General features: G+C 36.4%; 2 protein-coding genes across 3 annotated transcripts in view; one reads left to right on the top strand and one right to left on the bottom strand.

Annotated features, from left to right (window-relative positions):
- The window catches only part of CCDC146 (coiled-coil domain containing 146), an 81,084-nt gene that overhangs the window by 55,698 nt on the left and 1,282 nt on the right, over positions 1-24,104 (bottom strand). Inside the window, exons 1-2 of one of the 2 annotated variants that reach the window (XM_071803455.1) lie at positions 20,254-20,326; positions 15,814-15,980 (exon numbers count right to left, since the gene is read on the bottom strand). In XM_071803455.1, coding sequence (XP_071659556.1) covers positions 15,814-15,969 — 156 coding nt within the window. In that variant the 5' untranslated portion in view covers positions 15,970-15,980; positions 20,254-20,326. Of the gene's footprint in view, positions 1-15,813; positions 15,981-20,253; positions 20,327-24,104 lie in introns of those variants that run through there. The other variant, XM_071803456.1, reaches the window with a different exon arrangement.
- On the top strand, positions 1,329-7,835 carry FGL2 (fibrinogen like 2). The gene is made up of 2 exons (XM_065844028.2): positions 1,329-2,076; positions 4,826-7,835. Exons 1-2 carry the CDS (start codon positions 1,329-1,331, stop codon positions 5,530-5,532), a joined length of 1,455 nt encoding a protein of 484 aa, XP_065700100.1. The 3' UTR covers positions 5,533-7,835.

Here is a 24,104-nt window from a genome sequence, read left to right as displayed (position 1 = left end):
CTGAAGGAATTGTTGTAGCAGGCTGAACAAGAAGGGTTTTTTTACCAAGCCTCTCTCCTGTGCTATCAATACAAGCCTGTGGTCTCTATAAAAGCTGGTAACATTCCACAGATCATGAACTTACGGAGTATGCATGTGACTAATGTCTGTTTAATGTTTAATCTGTATTATGCATCATTTCAAATAGGGTTTAGGGAAATAAATGGTTCAGGTTGGACTAATTAAACAAGAACTGGTGTAAAATCCTTTACTCATGCAAGTTATTTGGCTCTGGACTGAGCTATGAATGCACTAAAACATGTCCATATAGCCCCACTTTGGGGCACAAGGAAAATGACACAGATGATTAAAACTGCATGGGCCCCATGTGAGAATGGTAAAGGTGTGTGCAGAACAAACATGAGGAAGTACATGGCAATTGTCACCTAGAGCTGAAGTATTCCATTCGGTGTCACTAGTCATACAAAGTACACGGTTAACTCTTAAAGCTGATACAAGGCACAATAACAAGAAAAGCAGGAACCAAAGACCAGGAATACAGAAAAGAATACTCCAAAATGATGAGCCTAGCTCCCTGCCCTGCTTTCGAGAACTAAGGACATTATTCAGAACACCAGGATTTGCTCTGGGTTTTAAGGACAATCAATCCAACAACCAGGACCCCAAGCATCCAAGGTGGTGTGGAGTGCTGTCTTAAGTTCTCTTCACTTATAAGTGTTCAATAAGAAGTACTCAGAATCAGATAACAGTGAATTTTAACTGTGATGTCACATACAAATCATGAATATTCCAGATAGCTATTCTAAGCAGTGCAAGCAAAATAGGAAGAAAATGCTGCTCATCCTTCTTTCTTTGTGACTTTATCCTGAAAAATGTTTGGAACCAAAACTACATGTGTGTTTCAACATGCTCTGGGGTTTAAATAATTTTCATGAATACATGTATTTAGCTATATTTTCTTAGGAAGAAGGGGACTTAGTATCAGTGAAGCTATTGCTGTGATAAACCTCAAACTGGGAAAGTGACTGCTTTTCATCTTTTCCACCTGCTGTGGTAAAACTATAGTCTAGTTTTGAAAAGCAGTTTTAGAATGCAAATATTAAGAAGCAGATGTTAGAAGACTTACAACACAGAGCCAAGCGTGGGGTTTTTTTTCCCTGGAAAGAAAATCCGTGTACAACAAGGAATGAAATTAAACTGCACAAGCGATCAGCACACATGCATTTCATTGTTTTGCTTACATACACTAGTTCTGAGTCAGGAATCCTCACTGAAACATGCTGCTCTTGCAGGCACTACCTACTTTGCTCTGCTATTAATCACTCGTGATGCAAGCACTCCCACCCATTTCTGAGAACAGAGTAGGCAGTCTGATAACTCACAGGCTTCAAGCTGCCCTTATAAAGTTGTTCCACTTTTGCATACTTCCTCATACTGCTGGTTTCTCTGCGAAGATGAAGCTGCTCCTTTACTTAGTTTTGCTGAAGACAGCTCTCCTTACTTTAACAGATGTCTTTGCAGTTGTTTTAGAAGATGAAGAGGATGCTCCAGAAGGAAAAGTTACCGAGACTTGTCCTATAAAGCTCAAAACTAATCGGAAATGTGACGAAGGAGAGGACTGTCCATATCAGATAAATCTGCCTCCGATGACCATGCAGTTACCCAAAGAATTCAGACTGCTTGAGAAGACTCTCAAAGAAGTGCAGACCCTTAAAGAAGCAGTGAACAAGCTGAAGAAATGCTGCCAAGATGGCAAGCTGCAGGCAGATGACAACCAAGAAAGAGACAGTAGTAACGAATTCCTGCTACCTAATGCAGACACTCCAGCAGAAAACAGCAAAATCCAAGATAACAGAGTAAAGGAGCTGCAAAGCAAAGTTAACAGAATGGCAACCAGTCTAAAAAATGCAAAGAACCAGATTCAGACACTGCAGGGCCGATTAGAGAAGATGAGCCTCATAAATATGAATAATGTAGAGCACTATGTTGACAGCAAAGTTGCTAATCTGACGTTTGTTGTGAACAGCCTTGATAACAAATGCTCTTCTAAATGTCCAGCAATGCAGCCAAGCCCTGGTATGTAACCTCTTCATTCTTACTGCCTGTATAAACCTTCTGTGCATTTTACAAATATTAGATATACAATTTTAAATGTATTTTAATTAGCTAGCTGTGCTGTTAACTACACAAGTTAAGTATTTGCTCTTTTAGTGTGTATTTATACTCCTGTAAAACATTTCAGCTGCCACTAGAGGGTTACTGAGAGCTGCAGGTGCTCAGTTCAGTTCCTCCTAGAACTGGACTTTATTATGGGATTTAAAACACGACGTTTCAAGGGACTTTTTTTCTTTTCAGCTAGTAAATATGAAAAATTCACCTGTTGTTTTACACCCTAGTACCCTTCATTAAGGATACTGAACATCAGTGAACTACATATATTTTCTCCTTGTATGACAAGGGGTATATTTTCTCTAGGTGTGCCCTAGAAAACTGATTTTTTTCAATGTGAAACTGCAACTATTCTGGAATGATCTGCAAGTCACTATTACACATCGAGTGAATCTAGTAAAATTTTTAAACAGATGGGTAATAAAAGAATATTTCTACCATCACAGCAAATATCTGAAAGGCTTGGCTAAAAAAAGCTTACTAACAGCACTTCTCAAGAGGGTAATGTATGCACCATCATTTTAATACTAAACCCTTAGTATGAATCCCATATCTAAGCAATATAAAAAACAGGTGTTATCACTGACAAACAGGTTTTATATTACTTTTTAATTGTCCTAATTAAAATTAAGAAATAGAATTAATAATTTCTTTTTAACGTTGACAGTTATTAAAGGAAGATTTTTTAAATTCATAATGCGTTTATTTCACATATAAAATATTTGAAGGCAATAAATATTCACAAGATTGTCAGTGTATTCTATCACTCAGATACCATACAAATGATGATCAGGCATTTTATATAAGAGGATAGGGCTCTCTAGAGAAAAAGCAAGGAAAGATCAGAGTGCTTTACAGATTTTAAGGATCTGTTACTTAGTATTCAAGCTTAAAATAAAACTGTTCTTCTGTCTACCCATATTAAAAATTGAAGGATCTGCAGATGGTACAGTGTATGTACAGCTGAAATTCTTGCAAGTGTGAAAAGAGCAAATGAATAATAATAAAGGCAATGCTTTTACTGTATCAACATTCTGCCTAAATCAGATATAAATAAGTATAAATCAATTACTTTAATTCAGATAGAAAGCATTCACAAAAACGATGAGTGATATTTGGTATATTGACAATGTGCAATGAATCAAATTCAAGTACAGTACTTCATAACAGACTATATTAATTTAAGGTATTTCTCACACTTACTGAAATGTTTGGTACAGTTCATAGCATATGATCATGTTGATATTCCATATGTTTTCCAGTAACTGATGCTAAAAGTGTTTGTAGCAGCCATACATACACTACAAAAACTAGCAAGGACAACAGCTACAACCTTTTCCTATACAGTAGTTATTCCTGCTTCCACTGAAAGTAACAGAAAAATTTATTTCAATAGTAGTTGAATTGGATTATAGAAGCATTTTAGCTGAAATGTATATTCTCTGTCAATATCTGCTCTGAGACTTAATCCACCAAAGATCTTACACCAGGTTCACAAAACAAATGAGAATCTATTGTGGATTTAGAGATGGCTTTTAAGCCTTCAAATCCTACCCTTTTTGCTGTCCTAGGTGTCCAGTTTTCTGTACTGGCACATGAGGAGTCCTGAGTCATATCCCCTGTTGCAGCCTGAGAACACTCCTCCCTTTCAAGAAGCAATTTAATTGCTTACATTTTTCTAGGAAAAATATGCAATTCAAGTCTGCAAATGAACATGCCCATAAATCCATGCCTGCAATAGAAATGAACATTTTGGTTTTGGCTCTTAACTCAGAACTTCTGAGAGGTCTCTATCACTTACTTAGGTACCTGGAATTATAATACCATGCTGTTGAACACAATGTCGTTACTGGATGACATTGTGGATCAAAAATGGATTTTCACTGTGCAGGAAAAACCTGGGTGTAGTTTTCTTCTGAATAAAATACACCATCCATTGTTGGGAAGACACTGTGTTAATGGTAGATGATAAAACTTTTCCTTACTGTAAAGCCAGCAAAGTCACATACACAGGAAGCACCGTCACTTTTCTAGCTTCATCTTTCTAGGAATCACAGTATTATTACAACAGATGAGACAATTCTATTGCTCTTTTCCTGCTTCCTAAAGTGCAGTCAACATCAATACATGAAACATTCCTAACAATGTTATGTTCTGTACCAAATGACGTCGACTGAACTACAGCCAGGTTAAAGTCATTCCCATATGGACAAAGTTTTTCTCTGACATGCTGCCAGATGAAGATTTTAATTATAGACAGGATGCAACAGTATACATTTAAATATATAAAGCAGCAAGAACATACACACGAAGCATTAGAAATATGAACTGAAGAAATCAGACTGAATTTACAGGAGGTAAGGAAAGGATAAGGAGAAAAGGGAAAGCAGACAACGAAAATGCTGCATCCTAGACAGTTTTGGTACAAAACATAATTTAAATTGGCTTTTTTGGACAGTTCTCTGATATGGAGATCCTAGGTGGCACCTGTTAGAGAGTAAACCTAATGGGAAAAACACAGTTTCTACCTAGAGCTGAAACTGCTGTGACACTATTTCCTATGTAGAAGTCTCTCCAATCCAAGTTCTGGGTAAAAAATGTGTTTATTTTTCAATTGAAATTATGTTTATTCTAACACTATCTGTTCTTCCACCAGTTATACAAATAATGCAGAGAGACTGTGCTGATTATTACATAGCAGGCAGAAGGAGTAGCGGAATCTACAGGATTAGCCCTGATCCCAGAAATGGCAGCTTTGAAGTTTACTGTGACATGCAAACCCACGGAGGCGGCTGGACGGTGCTGCAACGGCGGCAGGATGGTAGCACAAACTTTAACAGAACCTGGAATGACTATAAAAACGGCTTTGGGAACCTCAGCAGGGAGTTTTGGCTGGGGAATGACAAAATTCACCTCCTGACAAAGAGCCAGGAAATGCAACTGCGAATTGAACTTGAAGATTTCAACGGTATCAGAGAGTATGCGAAATACGAACATTTCTATGTGGCCAATGAATACCTAAAGTACCGCCTAAGCGTTCACGGCTACAGCGGCACAGCAGGTGATGCCCTTCACTACAGCAAGCGTTACAACCACGATCAAAAGTTCTTCACAACACCAGACAAGGACAACGACAGGTATCCGTCAGGAAACTGTGGAGCGTACTACAGCTCGGGCTGGTGGTTCGACGCGTGCTTGTCCGCCAACCTCAATGGCAAGTACTACCACAACAAATACAAAGGTGTCCGCAACGGCATTTTCTGGGGTACATGGCACGGTATGTCTGATGGTATTCCCAGTGGATATAGGCAAGCCTTTAAATCGGTAAAAATCATGATTAGACCCAAAAGTTTTGTGCAGTAATTCTATACCTTTCTTTTAACTAGCTTGCATTGGATTGCACTCAAAATCATACTTACTCAGTATTATACTCAGAATTCAAGTATTCAGTTATGTTTGGCATAAAACACTTCTAGACAAAACAACATATTCCACATAAATTTTGAGAGATGGTTTGACCCACGTAACATCTTAAAAACAGAACAGATGTTTCTGAACAGTTTTTGCTAAAACTTAGCAGAGTCTAAGCCTTAGTATTGTTATGTAAATATTCTAAACATTGCTTTTGGTGCTTTTACTGACTGTGATATACCAGCTTCTATGATTTAAAACTTTTAAATGGTCTTCCATGAATTGTGTCTGAATAAACACAAAATAACTCAGAGGTAAAACTGATAATGTACAAATTTTTCAACACTTAGAATGAAAATTAGTCTCTCTGGAATAGCCCGACTTTTTGTATCATCTGTCCTTCACAACTTCAAAGGTATACCATGGCAATATCAATATAAATTAGGAAAACTACTACAAATTACTGTTTTTAAAGGACTGGGAAACAGAGGACCACGTGGTTTGCCCAAAAACATGAAAAAAAGCCTTGAAGAAAACTTAGAGAAGGAAGATGATTCGCAAATCTTACGCACTTTATCAAAGATTACTCAAAGAAGTTGGTGAAATAATTGAATAAAAGCAAGTGGAAATAATGTAGAGAGAATGTAATGAAAGACAACATTCTTGCTCATTTTGGTTCCTCCATTCAAGCTCAAGGTCCTACTTTTTGTTCGTGGGAGAAAGGAGCTGTTACATAGCTTATTGCGCATTGATATAGTCAGGTAGACAGGTAGGAAGAAGACCCACCAAGAAGAATCTGTGTCTTTGCATTAATCCCTCTGAATACATACAAAAGTGTTTCCAGTGCCGTTTTGCTTTCTCCTGTACCTTTTAGGTAAGACAAATGTTACAAGATACCTCTTGAAGGGACAAAAGCTCTCATGTAAGTTCTTCTCACTCTAGGTACCATTAGACCTTCAAATTGTAAAAAAGATTATAAATATTTTGTAAGATATAAAAAGATTGTGTTCTCCCCTTTTCCTGGGTACCCCTTTTGTAGCCACAGAAACATGAGCAAACCCTTGGCCAAGTGTAAACAGAAAAGAGAACATGTGAGAGACTTTGTTCTTCTCAAATATCACAAATGAAACAACCCAATTTTCAAATACTTCAGGAAGTGCAAATTGGAGATACTATTATTAAAGCTCATGTTGTAAAGGGCGAACACAAATTTGACCACATGGATCTATTGCTTACCCTAAAGAGGACATGTCTCTAATTACAGTGACCAGCTTTCTGAACAGAGATGCAATTTATCTTAGCAAGAGGCTATTTTTACTATATTGCTTATGTCAATCTTGAGATAATCTATACTAAGACTGTATTTCTTTACCAGTTAAAGTGTGGTGTTTGCTGGCATAGCCTTTCTGGTTAAAAGAAACATACAAAATAAGATCTAAGTATGCACCTGACCTAATACCTTACAAACATGACCCATTTTTAAGATGAGAATGAGAAATATTATGGTTGCAAGTTATGCAAGTGAGCAACAGTGGCAATAGCTAAATTGTAAAATATTAATATATATATTTTAAGGAAGTAAATACTTTGAAGGATATTCAGTGTGGTTTAGGATATGTCAGTTTGGTTTTTTGTATTTCACTTTTAAAGAGTAATGGAAAATTTTAATTGCAAGATGTCTAATCTTTGCTTGAGAACATGTTTTGAAGCTATAGAATATTTATTTTGGGATAAAAAAGGATTGTCTAAACCAAAAAAAAAAAAAAGCAACTTATAAAGTATTGTTTAGAAGAGCAAATATCTAATTGTATATGGTTATATTTAGTAATTTTGCATGAAATGCACAATTTGCTCCTATTCATTATATGGTAAGTAGCTAAGTATGACTTATGGTATCTACAAGCTTCTACTTGAAAATGTCTTTTACCTGCTAAGTTCTTACAAGAGAAACTGCCCTTTTTATATCCTGTTTAAAAGAAACTTCATAAAACACCAAAATTTTAACAGAAAAAAGCAAATGTGACTAATATAATCCAGAAAAGCCTTGTAATGTGGTTACACAAATGTGAATATTACCTGCCTGGAACTGTTGTAACTAAGTCCCCATCCATGTGTACTAGTTTTAAAAAGTGTAACTCCAGCTACTTGTTGCAAGCATTATCTTTGTTTTTCCTTGGTGCCATAAAATTAAGTCACACTGTTAAAGCTGTACTACTGTCATAGAAGTTTATGGAAAATAAAAAACTAATATCTCATCATTTGTTTTATTGACTTTCTACAAAAACTGAAGAAACACATACAACTTTAGACGACCAACAAAGATGACTATGTGACATGCCAGGAGACTAACTGGTTGTAAGGACAGTCCTTAAGAGATCCATTTTATGACACATCAGCTGCCAGATAATACCAAAGGCCGAAGTCTTAGACATCCTTTTGAAACTATTCATATTTTGGAAGAGAAAAAAGTAATTGCTAAATCAAGAGTTTACATTATCTGTATCTTTAACATGAAAGAGGAGAAGCAAACTCATCTGGTTTTCGTACTACGCGCAACCTTTCAGGTCACATGCGAGTTTCATCAAAGCATGTCAATAGAAATAATCCCCCAAATTAAAGCATACAATTTTTTATACAAACAAAAGCATTTGGTCTCTGCTTAAGGTTTAATAATTCAAAACATCTTTCAATTTACAGAAAATACCTCGTGGATTTGATCTTGCTAATATTTAAACTGCGAATTTCAGTGAAGAAGATTGCTAACAGTGGGTTTGCCATCAAAATTCCTATGGTGTTTTTCCAAAGAATAAAGGCACAAACCCATCTGTTCTATGTAATCAGCCAAGTAGACTGTAATCTTTTGGCTTTCTATGCATTGCTTAAACAACAGCAACAAAAAAAATCAGAAAAATTAATTTTAAAAAGGCAACAACAGAGAAGAAATGAAAAGAAGATCTGAAAGCAGTGATTTTTAACTTTTTTCTTCTTTTTTTTTTTTAATGCAAATATCTGTTTCCTTGATGGTGTTTCTGAGGAAATGCTGCAGTCAAACTCAAAGCGCGAGTTGTGAACAGGTAGTTTGGCAATTCGGTGGAAAATAAACTGGAAGATATGTGACCATTTTCAAAGGAAATTAGTATGGTTCTCAATCTGTACCTAGGACATCATGTTTATAACTTAAACCAAAATCAATCAAACAAACAAACAAAGGTACCAAACTTACTTAGCTTCTCTGACTGACTTGTGATAGGAAAAACAAAACAGGAAGGATGCACAGAGAAAAAAAACCAAGATAAGCACTAAATACTGGACTACCAAGAAAGATATTTGAAATGTATTTTTATAAGTGTGTTCTGTGATCTTTTTTTCAGGACATGAGGGAAAAATAACATGGTATATATGGGTCTGAAGACATTGACAATAAGTTTCAAAAACAAATGGTTGAACCAATACCCGCCAACAGGCCCTGCTAAAGGCAAACTTTCCACTTACTAAACTGATCTCTTTCATTAACAGCTTTAACGAAACTTTCATGGAATTATAATACTTCTGCCAAAAGTGAATTTGGCCATCACCCTCAATCATAACCAAAACCAGAAAACAATGTTTTAAGATGATGTATCAAGTCCAACCCTCACACAGGTCATGAGAACTGGATGTGGGTCAATAATATTTTTAAGCCTTCCTTAATAATTTTTTCCGATCTCAGTAAAAAAGAATATTTTTGGAAATTAATCAATACTTGAAAAAATATCCCAAATTGCCTAATTATATTTATATAATCAAGATAAACTGTAAGTCTAATTAATGCTACACTACTAATGAAATAGTATGCCAACATTTAGAATTGCACAGTAGAAAACAATAAGTATGTTTTACAAGTTTATTTTTGAGCAACTACATTGAGTCAATGACTTTTACAGAGAAGTGGGATCTGCTTTGAGAAACAAATTCTCTTTCATTTCTTTGGACAGAATATAAAAGGCTCTCTGCCTACTTCTGCAGCTCAGCCTCTACATGCTACACCCAAAGATAAGGATTCTTTCTCATGCAAATCTTTAAGGCTCTGTTCATTAGGAGGACACAGGTTTTTTGAATAAGGAAACCAGAAATCACCTTTTTAACATTCAAAGTAACCTAATCTGTGTAACAGATGATTCTCCACCACTGGACATTTTTATCAAATGCATGTTTGGTGAACATCGCTCTGGCTTCCTCACCACACAGTTGTGCTGACCTAAAGATCATAGGCCGAGGCCAGGTAGACTCACAATTTCAGTACAAGATCACCCTGTTTTGGAACATCAGATCTCAAATACATATTTCAGGTGAGAAAAGGGGAAGAGGAAGACCGCTTTGCAACATAAAGCAGCAACATGCTTGCCTTTTTAAGTCTCAGAAATTGTTGAGAAAAGGCAAAAAATGCCAGCAGGTGCTGCGATTGAAGGTTATTCCTAGTCTCACAGCTTTAAGGAGATGCGTTCCCTCTGTATGGCATGAAATCTGCACTTACTTTATAACAGCATAGAGGAAACAACACATCAGAAATGCTTTCAAATGCGCTTTTCAGGAACAAACAGAAATACCACCTCCTTTGTGACAATATGAACACATGCAACAGCTCCTGGCCTTGTTTCCTCACCATGTCACCTGCAAGCAGTAACAAGAATCTCTCCATAGAAAGAGCATATTACACTGGCTCTGTTCCCATTCCTGTGGCTTTAAGGCATCTGTAAATTCAGGCCACTCTTCTACAGCTTTTTATAGGAGTTGGAACAACCAATTTAGCTATCACAACCACCGATCAGTTTAATGTTCCCTCGGCAAACTCTTGCTTGCTGAAAGCTGGTGAATAAAACCCAGACTCTAGCTTACAGACACATTATCAACCCTAGGTGACTCCCCAAGCGACCATACCAACAAAGTTAAAAAAGGTTTATTTAATTAGCAGTTAAGTTAAAAAAGGTTTATTTAATTAGCAGTTCGATTCCTGCGGGTGGAGGCAACATCTGTCTTTGCTGTCTGTGCCAACACATTTATAGAGCTTTTTTGTTGTGCCAGGAACCTTTGAAGCATGTAAAGTGGAGTGTGCCAGGATCAGCTTAAGTTTGAAAATGTTGTTTACGTTCAACAGCTGTGCTAAGGTTTGTACATCTTTGATAGAGCACATACATGTCTGAAGAATGCTGAAACAAATTAACCACTGCTATGGTTACTGTGCAAAAATATACTTATAATCATACTTTGTAAGAGTAGAAAGCACACTACAGTGTGTGTAGGTGAACAGAATTTAAATTTGTGCTCATATAAAAAAAAAAAATCTATCTTAGTCTACTAGACTAGCTTTTCTAGCCAATATTTCATTTAAAGTTTTATCAACTTTTTAAAAAAATGAGTCTTGTTTATACCTACCATTTAACCTAATTTAGGAGACAATTTTAAAAAGCTTGGTAGCAAAAGAAATTGGAAAATTATATATTTTCTAGAGTGGCATTGTTAGATGTCAGAATGCCATTGAAGAAATATATGAAATACTGATTCTTAGTATTTATATTTAAAAGCTGCCACCAACCTTTATGTGACTTTGTCTTCTTTCTTGCAGCACAGATGAGAAAAAAAGAGAAAAATGAAAAGTACCTTTTCCCCTTAAACCACATTCAAACACTGAACATATGCATCAATTCATGACTTTAAAGCTCTTCCAGCTAACAGATGCACGTGAATCAGTGTCAGAGCAGCAGAAGCAAAATTTGCTTGAGAATTCTCTGTCACAATGCTGTTCCTTTTTTGGTAAACATGGTGATTTTGTTCTGTGCTTCCAGCGGAACCAGGATTTTGGTTAACATCTTCATTAGCAGTTCACCAGTTTTGGCAGTCAAGGCTAAGAAGTTCATTGATCTCAGAAACATTCCAAGTTTCAAAATAGTCATAAAAAATATTCATGAAAGGTTCTTTCTGCTTCCTGATGGATGGTGACAATAGGATGCTTGGACATCAGCTAAAACAAATGTAGCATGATAGTGACAATTTCCATTAAAAAAAAAAGGCATCTCAAATTAAAGACTTGGTGCTGGTATCAGGTATAGGGCACAGTCCATTTTATTTTTACAAGATACAGAGTGCACGAGTCTGCATTACATCAATCGGAGAAAGCTATCAAAGGAGTTTATTCTTCTGCAGGTTTAGATTTAGCACATAGGTGGACAACGTTCATTAGCAGAAAGGGTTTTTTGTGGTACCTTCCAAATAAAGTGCCCACTCGCTGAATCTGGTAAATAGCAAAGCACTTTTTATTCACAGGTACACTATTTATGGAATTAATAGCTACCTTGTAGCATCCGCTAGAAAGACATGCAAGATAAATGTTGTTGAATCTTTTTTCCAGCATTGTTTTAAAACCAGATGTATACATTTCAGTGGATTAACAAGTATCTTTCTAACCCAAGAACACACCAACAAAAGGAAGAAAAAGAAAAAGCACAGCATAGAAAAGCTCAGACACATCACCCCTGAGTAAGGCCTAACAAGAACTACTAATATAGTGCTAACTGAAAAAGAGCTCAAACTGGGAGAAGCTACCCTCCCAAGATTTGATTTCTCCTTTTTTTTTTTCCTTTTCCAGAAAAACATGAGCTTGTACCTAATTTATAAATAAACGGAATTAACTACATAGAATTAAAAGATACTAGGCTCCATGACTGATTTTTCCTTCTAACTGGGAGAACCTGAAGAAGACTAGGTTTCGGGGAGTCTGTGGATTAAAAAGATGAACCAGTAGATTTTGTAAGCCATTTATCAACTTTATAAAAACTCGGAAATTTTGCAAAGATAAAATGGATGGAAAACTGTTCCTGGAGCGCAGCTGTCTGTGATTCACTGTGAGATTGGAAAGACGTATAGAGTAGGGCTCTCTTTTGGCTCTGGGACTAATTGTGACTTGGGTAAAAAAACCCCAAAAATTAAGCAACAGAAAAGAATTGAAAGACTTTAACAGACTAAAACCAAAACATAAAGAGCATCATTTTGATAACCGATGTTTTATTCACTTATGTACCCATTAAAATGGGAAAGCTTGGATAGGGTGAAGGAAAAGAAAGAACAACTTGATTACCCAGAGCAAAAATATGCTACTATGCAGTGTGGGGAAGGGCAAAAATTATGAGAGTGGGCCGGACGCAATCTGTAAATCAGTCTTTTTCATTTTCATTCTACCTAATCTTGTCATTTTGAGCATTTAATCCAGTTTCACGTCATGTTCTTTTGCTTTTTATATTCAAATGGCCATTCCAGTATGTCATGTGCTGCTTTAGCAGTAATAGTAGTCGTCTTGTAACAGGGATAATATAAGAATAAAGGAAGACATAAAATGAACTATATTATCATCTCTTGCAAAGAAATCACAACAATTTGCATGCGAAGGATGAGTATAAATTCAGAGCATTTGCCTGAAGCTAGCTACTAGTAAAATATTCATTTTATAAAATTATTAGCACTTGAAATTTAGACAATATACGTGATATAAAATTGATACTTTTTTTGCTGTCTTTTATGAATCAAATTACATATACATGGTCCATAACGCACTAAATTAAAAATTAAAACCATAATTTATTACATCTTAATGTAGCATTTATCCAAGTAATATATTTATTTAATCATTCCAGTACTAGACTAAGTCATTTTCCATGAAAATTATTAACATGATGTAGATTATTTTATTTCTAATGGCATAAAATAGAAGAAAACAGAATATTAGGAAAGATCGACAAGTCAAGAAATTCAATTAGAAGTGTTAGGACAAAGGCCTTTATTTCAAGGACATAACAGAAGGCGAAAATAAGTGGAAAGTTCTTTTAATGAATGTATGGCAGTCCTCTAACCAGCAGCAATGGAAGTACTGAGTGAGGCTGATGTCAACTTGGTAATAAATACAAACACTTGGTGAAAAGAAGCAAGTCATGATGGACTGAATGGGTTTTGTTCAAAACTCTGTCCAGTTTTTAATATTTTTATCTAACCCACAAGGCTAAACAATGTTACTATGTGTTATTAAAAATGAAGGAGAGTGTGTGTGTTTGACTCCTTGCTCTTTACATGTTTGAGTGAGAAACAAGACTGGCTTGACTGGAAGTTTTACTGCTACATGGGATGTATCTGTTCTCAAATAAGTCTTGTAATATCAGAAGTTTTCCCTTCTGATAAGTATTTGCTGCTATGCAGGAATAAATGACTAGTCAGTAAACCAGAGACAACATGATCCAGTTCCGCTTCTGTGGAAAAATTCCGAAAGCTCTTCCAAGAAGCTGAAAGCAGTGTCAATGCAACAGCCTCTATGGTGACCGAAGTCATATATTTATCTCTGAATTATGTATAAAGTTCAACACAGGAAAACAAATACATCAGTGAGAGAGAAGAAATGTGAAGAAGTGATGAAAAGCCAAAGCACAAGTATGAACTGTTAAAAATTATGGTAAGAATAAATGAGTCATCGATCCCTTTTTAAAATTGACCAAAAGACCTCGTTATGAAATCTTATGCAAATTGCTTACTTCAGTTTTCCACTGCACCTTTTTCCCTGAGCTGGGAACAACTCCTAGTACTAAGGTTACTCTGTATTTCCCAGTAATGGTTTACAATGTTATCAAGAGTTAAACAAGCTAGGCTTAAATTTGACACATAGAGTAACCTCTTTGGAAAGATTTTTTTTGGGGAAAAAAAAATCAGCCAAAAGATCTGACAATTTTCTAGAATAAGGCTAGAAAAAATATGTTTTCCCATTACTATAAATAAGGAAAACAAAGCATAAATGTAGAATATATTTTAGAATGTTATATAATTTAGTTTTATTTTGTTTAGGGAGGGATGGGGGGTGAAGACATCTTGCAGTAGGCATATGCTACTTGTCGACATAACAAGAATTCTACCATGACTGAAAATCTATGGAAAAAGTATTCAAGTAGCTGGAAATAAAAGTACTCCCCAAAATGCAGTTTCTGTCCATAGGAGGATTTCTGTAAGGTGAGAAGTCAGCTCTCTTGGAGAGTTGAGCTCTCCTGGACTTTTGCAGCTGTCGTGGACTGAGAATTAAAGTTTTTTGTGCTACAAAACTGGAAGCTGTGGGTTCAACATATGCTGGCACTGGTCTGAAAATGGAAATCTCTCTCCCTCCTGTATGCTCCACTTGAATGCACAAGACATTAGAGAGTGCAGGTCCATGCTATGGTCAGTACAATCGAGTAGCAGGACAGGAAAGGGGTAGCCCTGTTTTCCTCTTCACTACAAATTCCCATCCCTTCCTTTCTACTGACTTTAGGTCCAAGGCAGAGAGAGCTGGATGACCAACCCGATCTGACAGATCCAAGCTGGAAAGAGCCCAAGGTAAAGCAACTGAAAGTAAGAACTTTAAGAAAAATGTGAAGTATGAACAAAGCCTGCTTAGGGAGGTGTATACGTTTATGATAAAGAGGGCAGAAATTGATTGCTCTCCATTGTCACTGTGGGTAGGGCAAGAAGAAAGCTGTGTTATTCACTCCAAAGGAAATTCAAACTGAGATTTAGGAAAAACTTATTTTAAAAGCCCTAGCAATGATGAAATACTGAGAAAGGATACCAAAGAGCTTAACAAAAGAACAAATTAGACAAATATCTGCAGAGCATCTACTTTAGTATAACTTTTGGATTAGATGATCTTTCAATGCCTCTTCTGACATTACATTTTTAAGCATTCCATTTGATATGAATGTGATATCTTAATTTCTAAACTATTTCTAGTACTCCAAAAGTTTCTTTAACACAGAAAACTCTGCAAAAGAAACTGAGTTCCAAAAGGTTTCTTCTGTCATCATCAGTTATTAGTGCCTCAGAAGTCACTTACCTTGGATTTTTCCTTCAGCCTTTCTAAAAAATATGATCCAATTACCTTTATAGCTAGAATATTACAAAAACAAGACCCCTTTATTCTCATTCCCCGTAAGGTCATGATCACTGAAAAAAATGATGTGATTATCTGTTAAGCACACCATCCCCAGCAAGAATATGCCCCATGTATCTTCCTGCTTCACAAAATATTCTTACCACTTAGAAAAAAATAAAAATCAGAGAAGAAATGGGGCAGCTACAAGATAACCTGTGGTAACAACCTTTGATTACTAACAGCAAAATACACATTTCAGGTTAATTGATTTGGACACAATATGCAGTGTTACAGACAGAGAAAGCTGTGGTGCATGGTACCTCATCTAAACACTGAAATGCAGGACTTGCAGTTACGTCAATGGATCCCTCATCTCGGCTATAAACTGTTGGCGCTAGAGTGCAGATCAGTTGTTCGGTCTCGATTTCTGATTCTGTGTCACTGGAACTGGAACTTTCTTCACCTGTCTGACTCATTGTTTGAAGTTCTAGGAAGTAATGAAAACACCAAAATAGAGTAAATTAGATCTAGGGATATACATGACTGTGCAAGAGAAGTGCGCAGTTTAAAGAACACACATTAACATGTGACACCCTCTTTAAACAACAAAGGTCACAACATGAGCAAGCTTGGTGGGTCTATAACTTCATGGAAGATTGTAAGAGGTTACACTATTACTGTATCATTCTCTGAGCATTTTTAAAATCCTGCAACAGTTGGTTATATTACCATCACATAAATGCTAGACAACATGCAAAACAATACTTCTTAAAGAATAGGCATTGAATAATAGATTTATGCTGGAAAAGGCCTCTGGGGTCATCTAGTCCAATCTGCTGCTCAAAGTAAGGCTAACTTCGAAACCAAATTGAGTTGCTTAGGGCTTCGACTAGCTGAGTTTTGAAAATCTGTTGAACTGAGGAGTCCAGCCACTGCCTGCAAATTTGCCTTACAAAGGAAATCCCCAAGTGGGCAGGACTCGTGCAGTTCTAAGTGCTATGATCTTTCCTCTGCCATTTTCATAAGACTAATCCAAGAATGTGTTTTCCCTTCTCTGTACCCAACATAAGCTCACTCTTCATGGTGTCCCTAGACCTTGCAGGGAGTAATTACGTAGAAAAGGAACCCCTTCACAGAGCACAGAGGCCTTGAGGACAAGAACTGGTCTAACTTGTGTGAGTAACATCATTAAAGTTATTCATGTCTGTAAGTCATTGTGTGTCCATACTTTAAAAAAAACCCCAAACCTAACCCAACAAATAAACCTGAAACCATACAAAATGAGAAAACTTATTATAAAATCTGAGAATAGGAGGTAGAAACACACTGAAAAAATAATTCTCCTGAGATCTCATGTCAGAGCTCCTATGTAGTACCCACAGTTCAGTCAAGTAACAGGGTACATTTTTAGTATCTGCGACATCTGCTAAAATAATGTGACCCTGAAAAATATCCAAGTGAACTAATTCAAGAGTAATAATAAAACTCACAGGATTCAAACCATATTTTGATCTTTGATCCCTAGTACAGTGTGGGAATCCCCTTCTTTCTTCCCTGAAAGAAGAAGCTTTAACAGAGGCTAAAAGCCAAATTTTATAAACATAGCTGTTCTATAAGCTTTATCTTGAAGAAAGCTCTTTTTCAAATTAGGTATCACTTTTTTTAAAAAAGATATATACACAGAGAGAGAAATAAAGGGAAGTTGGAACAAGTAGGGTTGTTGGAAACCTGATAAGACAGTAGCATCTGTCAGGTTGGTACTTGTCACTATATCAAGTGCCATAATAGCTGCCAAAAGCATCTCCTGGCATAACAGTATCTTAGGAGTTTTGATATTCAAAGAGCTTTACAATGTTGACCTTTTGCCTGAAGGCAGCATGAAAGAAGACAAAAACATTTCAGGAGAAAGACATGAGAGAGATTCAATGACTAAAGAGGAAATAAGCATCTTACAGAGGGAAGAATGACGAATAAGGACCTTGGGGTACATTGAAATTTTGCCATGACACAGTGAGATGGGGGAGCCATAGGGTATCTGTAGAGCAAAGCACAGCAGATAGGGGAGATGGAGAATGTTCCATCCAGGAATTCAATAATTCCTTCACAAGTTCACTAAAGTTGGCCATAGATAAAGTGAATGGGAAAATCAGCATCACAGTATTTCAGCTCAAAATTTTAGGAGAAAGATTGATGAGTTCTGCAAGTGCTCACCTGACACTAGCAGATCTTTCTCAATTAATGACTATGCAGAATTACTATTACGCTGAGAGCATTGTATTCTGCTGTAGGACAAAACCATTATAAAGCCTTTACCAGCTGCCAAAGATGCAGAATCCACCTCAGATTAGTCAATCTTGACATCATTCAGCCTTTTACAAAACGTTTCTTTTAAAAGGGAGCTTTTTTTTTTTTTTTATTAAATCCAGGAGAATCAAAATTAAAATTGTAATAAAATTGAGAAGAACTTTCAAGAAATTTCAATAGCATATACTAGATTTCTCCAATGAAACAACCAGAGCCATTTTGCATTCCAAAGCCAGGAAGCTGATAGTTAAGAAAAATATAATTACTTTTTACAATTGTGGTGGGAAAAGGGATTTTAAAGTGTTGTGTTCTGTGTATCAACCTTTTGAAGGGTCCCTTGTCAGTAAAGGTAGAGAAGTTTAAACTGGCAAGTTTAGGGTTTCTTCAGTGCTGTTTGGAATTCCTTCAGGAACATTTTGACTTTCAGAGAGATTTCAGTGGCTGTATTTGCTTATGGAAAAAAAAGCAATTTTATGATCTCTCCTGCAGGAGTCAAAACATTGTGAAACAACTGTAAACATCATAGAGGCCAAGAAATAATCTCTGAAATACTGTACATAAACATGTATACACATTCATAAATAGAGCAATTTTTCATTTATAAAGAACTGCTGAATATCTTAGCATACACATTTCATGTTTATGGCTGTGGCTGCTGCTTTATTTGTTTCTCTAAAACATATGGGAAGAATTTAGACAGAGCAAAAAGCACTCTGGAAGAAACTCCAAGCAGAGCAATGCCAAAAACTGAGGGCTTCACGGGTGTCAGCATTTTTGTTGATCTTGTATGTGAAACATACGGTTGATGCCAGCCAAAAAATACACTTCCGCATGGTGTGGTAGTACAAAAGAGTCCTTGCCAAGACTCCAGTTTGCTGGGCAGAAAAGAACAAAAGCAACCTTCAGAATCTGAAAAGCTGATAATATTGTGTTAAGACACAATCATAGACAGCTGAGAAAGACGGAAACAATTAGACAGCCTTCGCTGGCATGATAAGCTCTGATCTCCACTCCTTTTGAAGAGGGAAGATGATGGACTGTAACAAAAGATATGTACGATTATGGGACATCAAAATAAGTTTAGCATTCTTCAATCACCTACTACATATTTAAGTTTAAAATTCAGCTTATACAAAATTGGATATATAAAGTTCAAAAAGCAAAGTGGAAATTTTGTAATTTTGCTATATCTGATAAATAAGCAGTTTAATTCAAATAGAAATGGAAGTTGGCATGATTTCTAAATTTACAGAATAATTCAACAAATATGCATGTTTTCAAACTGTAAAACTGCCTTGATCCAACACAGAATTGCAGAGAAAGGGAATTACAAGCCTGTTTTGGAGCCCAGGTCAAATCAGGCTGAGAACCGCCTTGTGAAACAGCTTGAGGACAGCAATAATAAAAGTCTGAACTCAGATTCCAAGGACTAATGCCAACATCTTCAGTACCTCTCTAGAAAAAGCAGTGTGCATACACAAGCCAGTGCAGAATCCAGCTAGGCAACGCTTAGCTGCATTGACTCTTTCCAGAGTGACAGATGCAGAAACTAGTAAGAGTTCATTTTGAACATGGAGAGACGCAGCTCCATTTATGAAGATGTACCAACTAGACTAATGAAGACACAAATTTATAAAAAGTTCTGTTAAGGGAACTATACTTCAAGCGATCATCTTCATTAACATATACTGATGAACCCCTTTAAACTTTATCTTATTCCCTTGCATTAATAAAGTTTATCAAAAAGAGATTCAGGTTCAGAAAAGCATCAGTAAGATTTTGATACCAGTCACATAGTCTTACCCATCAAGCTCAACTTGAACATGTGTTTTAAGCACAAAGTGGAAAAAATTATTAAGTACTTTAGTTTTCTCTGCCACTGTTAGAGAATTAAAGGTATGAATTCATAATTAGAATAATATTAAACTCTTAATAATATTAGACACTGCGATTGCTGGAGGCAAAAACTGTTGTATGTTGAAGACTATGTGCTAAAATATCGTCGTTTCTATTATTTTATTAAAACGTTGGTATGAACATACTTTCAAAGTAATTTATAATTCCAGTTTGATAATGTTGGGCCAGACTGTGAAGTCTGCAAAGTCAATTAAAACAATGACCAGTTATTTGTGCAAGTAGCCTGACTAACTCCAGTGGAAATATTTATGGAAGTAGCTAATTACTTGTATTACATGCAGGTTCACACTTGGATTTACAGATGGTACATTATACATTTATATGCATGCTACATTCTTTCCTGATGGAAATTACTGATTTCCTAATATATTCACCCTCTCATTCTTTCTTGCCACACAAATCTGATGTTTCAGTTAAAGCTGGTTTAGTTAAATTGGTGTAGACTGACACATAAATGCTCCAACTCACAAGAGGTTTTTTGTTTAATACAATGCAACTCTAAGGTCTAGTCAAGTTTAAACGAATAGGTGTAAATTCACCTTAAGTTGAGGCTATAGACACAGGTGTCCTTCCACAGCCAGTTGCATCCATGGGTGTTATGTATTATTTCCTTCTCTTGCAGGAGGAGGTATCTTCCTCCTTTCTCAACACTGATCTGCGAAAGGAACAGTTTTATTACTCCTTTCTCAGGCAAATAAGCTAAGGAAGTCCAGGTAATTTCAATCAATGCTATGAGTTTAATTGGATGATTTTTCTGGAAGTTGCTAAGGAGCTGCCTGCGGGGATGGCAGGCGAGAGGGGCAGATGAACAGAACCTCAGCTGAACGGTGGGTCATGATACAGGGTATTTATCCACATCTTCATGCTACCTCCTCTTGCACACAAAGCTTAAAAACTAAATATTACTTCGCAAATAAGACAACTTAGTGTTTCACATTGAATTAGTTAGAAAAATTATGTAAGGCAGTTGGAACGGCAAGTTCTAGTGGGACCAAAAGCTGACCTAGCTCCGCACGCTTCCAGCCAACACTGATGCCTGGGGAGGGACAGAAGAATCCACCAGTCACAGAGCGGTGAAGCTTCCCTGAACCCATCCCCAGTCACCTTCAACTCCTGCAAATATGTCAGTATCTGCAAAATTCAGCAGAATGCAGATTTTCATCTTACCTCTGTACAATGGAACCAGTGTGCTTTTTTAAAAATTTGATTTGAATCTGGCTCCTTAATGCCACCTAGTTCATTTACTGGATGAGTCACTGAATAATCACAACATTTCTATGGACTAGGTTTTTTCTAACGTTGTGTCTTAATTTGATAATTCTTTTTCTAAGGTGAAGAAGCCAATCTACCTGCTGTCACAGGCATGAAAGCCCTCCTCTGCCTTCCACTGTCCTTGTCATCCTTCTTCAAAACTGCCAGTTACACCATATTCTCTTCAAGAAGGGAAGAGATGAGAGCTACAGATAATATTAATAACATGGTACTGTAACATGGTACTCCTGTACCATGGATTTATTCAATGGCACAGTGATCTTCTCATCCCCTAAAATTTTATTTCCTAACGCTTCTTTCCTAAAGTCAAAGCTTGCAGACTTGTAAGCAGCAGAGCTTCCGTTTTAACTGGGCAGAACCCGTGCTTTAGCATGAAGGGTTATATATCTAAATGACCATGATCATTAAATGATCATTACAATTAAAATTACATTATGTACAATGGGGCATTATAATATGCACGTAATGTACAATACAACCCCACTAACAACTGCTTTAAGGAAACAAGAGCACACTGCATACCTAAGCTGCTTAACAATTTCAGTTCTGAGTTCCATTGTTTCCACTTGTTTTTAAGTCTCTGCTATTCGGGATGGAATCACCCTGAGCCACACACAGACTTTATTGGCTGGAGTTCTAATTACATATGACTAAGAGACAGAGAATTTGAATAGTAAGGTTTGCCACTTCCCTTTTCACTTAGTTTCCAGGAGGAACTTATTTTTCTGAGAAAATTTCTGGTAGTGTGACAAAAAAATCCCTGAAATTCAAACCACTGTGTGTTCTGGAGATTGCTTCTCTCTGCTATCTCTGAGAAGAAATGGTTACCAGCACTACATACACACTAAAATACCCAGGGGAAAACAAACAAAACATGCTTTGCCTATCCACTGAAACCTAGACATGCCTTGAGAAGCAAGCAGTTCAGAAATGCACCACTGAAAAATACAAATTACAAGATACAAAAAAAAAAGAGAGCTAAAATAGTATAAAGAATAATAATATAAACGCACAAGAATTTTTAATAAATTTGGAAAATATATCCTGACTACAAAATTCTTAAGCCTTAAGATAGGAACACTGATAGGTAAGTAGCCCTGTGCGGTGAACCTCACCCAAATGTTGGGTGTTAACTTGAAAATAATTGCCCTTGCATCGGAAGGTAGGAGCCTCAGCATGAGCCTGACACCAGCAAGAACACTCCTGCAGGGCGGCCCTGTTTTCCTGAGCGGGGAAGTCCCGTAATTTCTTAATTACATTTATAGCATAAACCTGCCCAGGCAGACTAAGTTTATACCCGATGAGTACCTAAAGCCATCTGATTTTATTTTGTGATTAATTCAAAATATAAAAGTTAGAAAAATATATTCCTTCTGCAGCCTCTTCTGTATATCCTTTTTATTTAACTCCTCTTCCCTTGAAATATCTCTCCCTTACCTTAGCCTAAAGGCACCTCTAATAATGTTTTGGCTTTAAAATCTGTTTTATAACACTTTACAAGGTCTAGTTTTTATTATCTTTTGCCTGAAACACGGGATATTCTTCGGCTTACAACAACACTTTAAGTAAATATCTGGTAAAATAGCTAATAAGCATTGTAATTCATTAAGGAATCACACAGGCATCTTGAAATTTGAGCTCTAATCAAATATTCATTTATAAATTTGATATTGTTTTCTTTTCCCGTAAGTGACGAGTCAGGAAACTGAAGATGAAAATAAACCTCATTTTACTGTTGGACTCTGCTACATGCCACACTAGCTGATGTGGGATCAGCTGGAACTCAGTCAAGAGCATGAAAATGAATAAATATTTTAGCCAAAATATAGATGACATAAGTAAAACATTAAAAACATGAGGTTTCATATGTATGGAGAAAGAACTTCTTCCCATCAACGACTTTTTATCTGTTTTTTTCAGCATTTTTAACCACATAAGTATGTTTAGAATGTGTCTTATGAAAAAAAAAAACACAACACAGTGAAATATGTACATAGCTAAGGGTATAGTGTATTTGAATGGTTTCTTGGACAAAGTTCTCAATTATGCAAAGCTCGTCAAGGTTAAAGCTGATCCACAGCACAGGAGGGAGCACAACCTGATAAACCTCTGTCTTCACAAGGAGCATCAAATACCAAGATACTGGAGGAAAAGGGGGCAGTGGGAAAGCAGCGCTGGAGGCAGGAGAGGATGCTCGAGAAGAGCAGGAGGGACCGCGGGAGAACTGGGGCCAGCCGTGAGACCCACGAACCAAGGGATTCCCTTGGAACAGTCGGTTAATAGAGTTATTTGTTGAATTGACTGTCATCTAGTGGAATTATAGCACATTGCACCACACTTCTCACAGGGCTGTGATGTTTCCCTGGCAAATTATCCAACAAACATTTACACATGCTTTTTGGTCTCAAGAGTGAGAATTTTGTAATACTTTTCCCAAAAATCAACTATTTCTGAAGACCTGAAAAAAATAACTTGTATCCCCCATCATGCTCCAGATATTTCTTGATACATTTTTTTCTTTATAGAGCTCTGTTTTTCTATGCTAAACTATCATATGACAGACTGGCCCTTTTTGTGTTTCATTTACTAATTTTTGAGATTGAATAATGTAAACCAATTAAATAATTTAACATAAATTCCTTTATTGATGAATATGAATCTTATTTAACTTTCTGCAGTGAAAATTACAGATGAACCAAAAAGCTAGGGCCATCTTTTTTCCTCTTGGACACTCAGATCTCATTTCAGATTCATAAATAATCAATGCCAGACAGTGATAAAATTGGAAACCATGCTAACAAGATGAAAAGAGCTTGATGACTAAATACCATACTGCATGGCTTGCCTGGTTATTTCCAGAAAAGAAGAAAAACATCACATGGAGTGCAAAAGGCAACAAATCAGTAAAGTGACAACCCCAGATTTCATTATTTGTTATGTTGCAATGTAGCTAAGACAATGCACCTTTCTATGCATGTTTCGTGCTCATTACTGGCAATAAACTACAATATGAAAATAATTCAGCCCCTGACTTTACATCATCTATGCCCACACTCCTCCACCTCATTTTTTTAATTATCATACAATGATAATGTAGGCTATGAAGTCCAAAAAAGTC

Source organism: Patagioenas fasciata, chromosome 1 (assembly GCF_037038585.1).
Source record: "Patagioenas fasciata isolate bPatFas1 chromosome 1, bPatFas1.hap1, whole genome shotgun sequence".
NCBI lineage: Eukaryota > Metazoa > Chordata > Aves > Columbiformes > Columbidae > Patagioenas > Patagioenas fasciata.
Note: the sequence above shows the minus strand (reverse complement) of the source record. Positions and strands in the feature narration are given on the sequence as shown.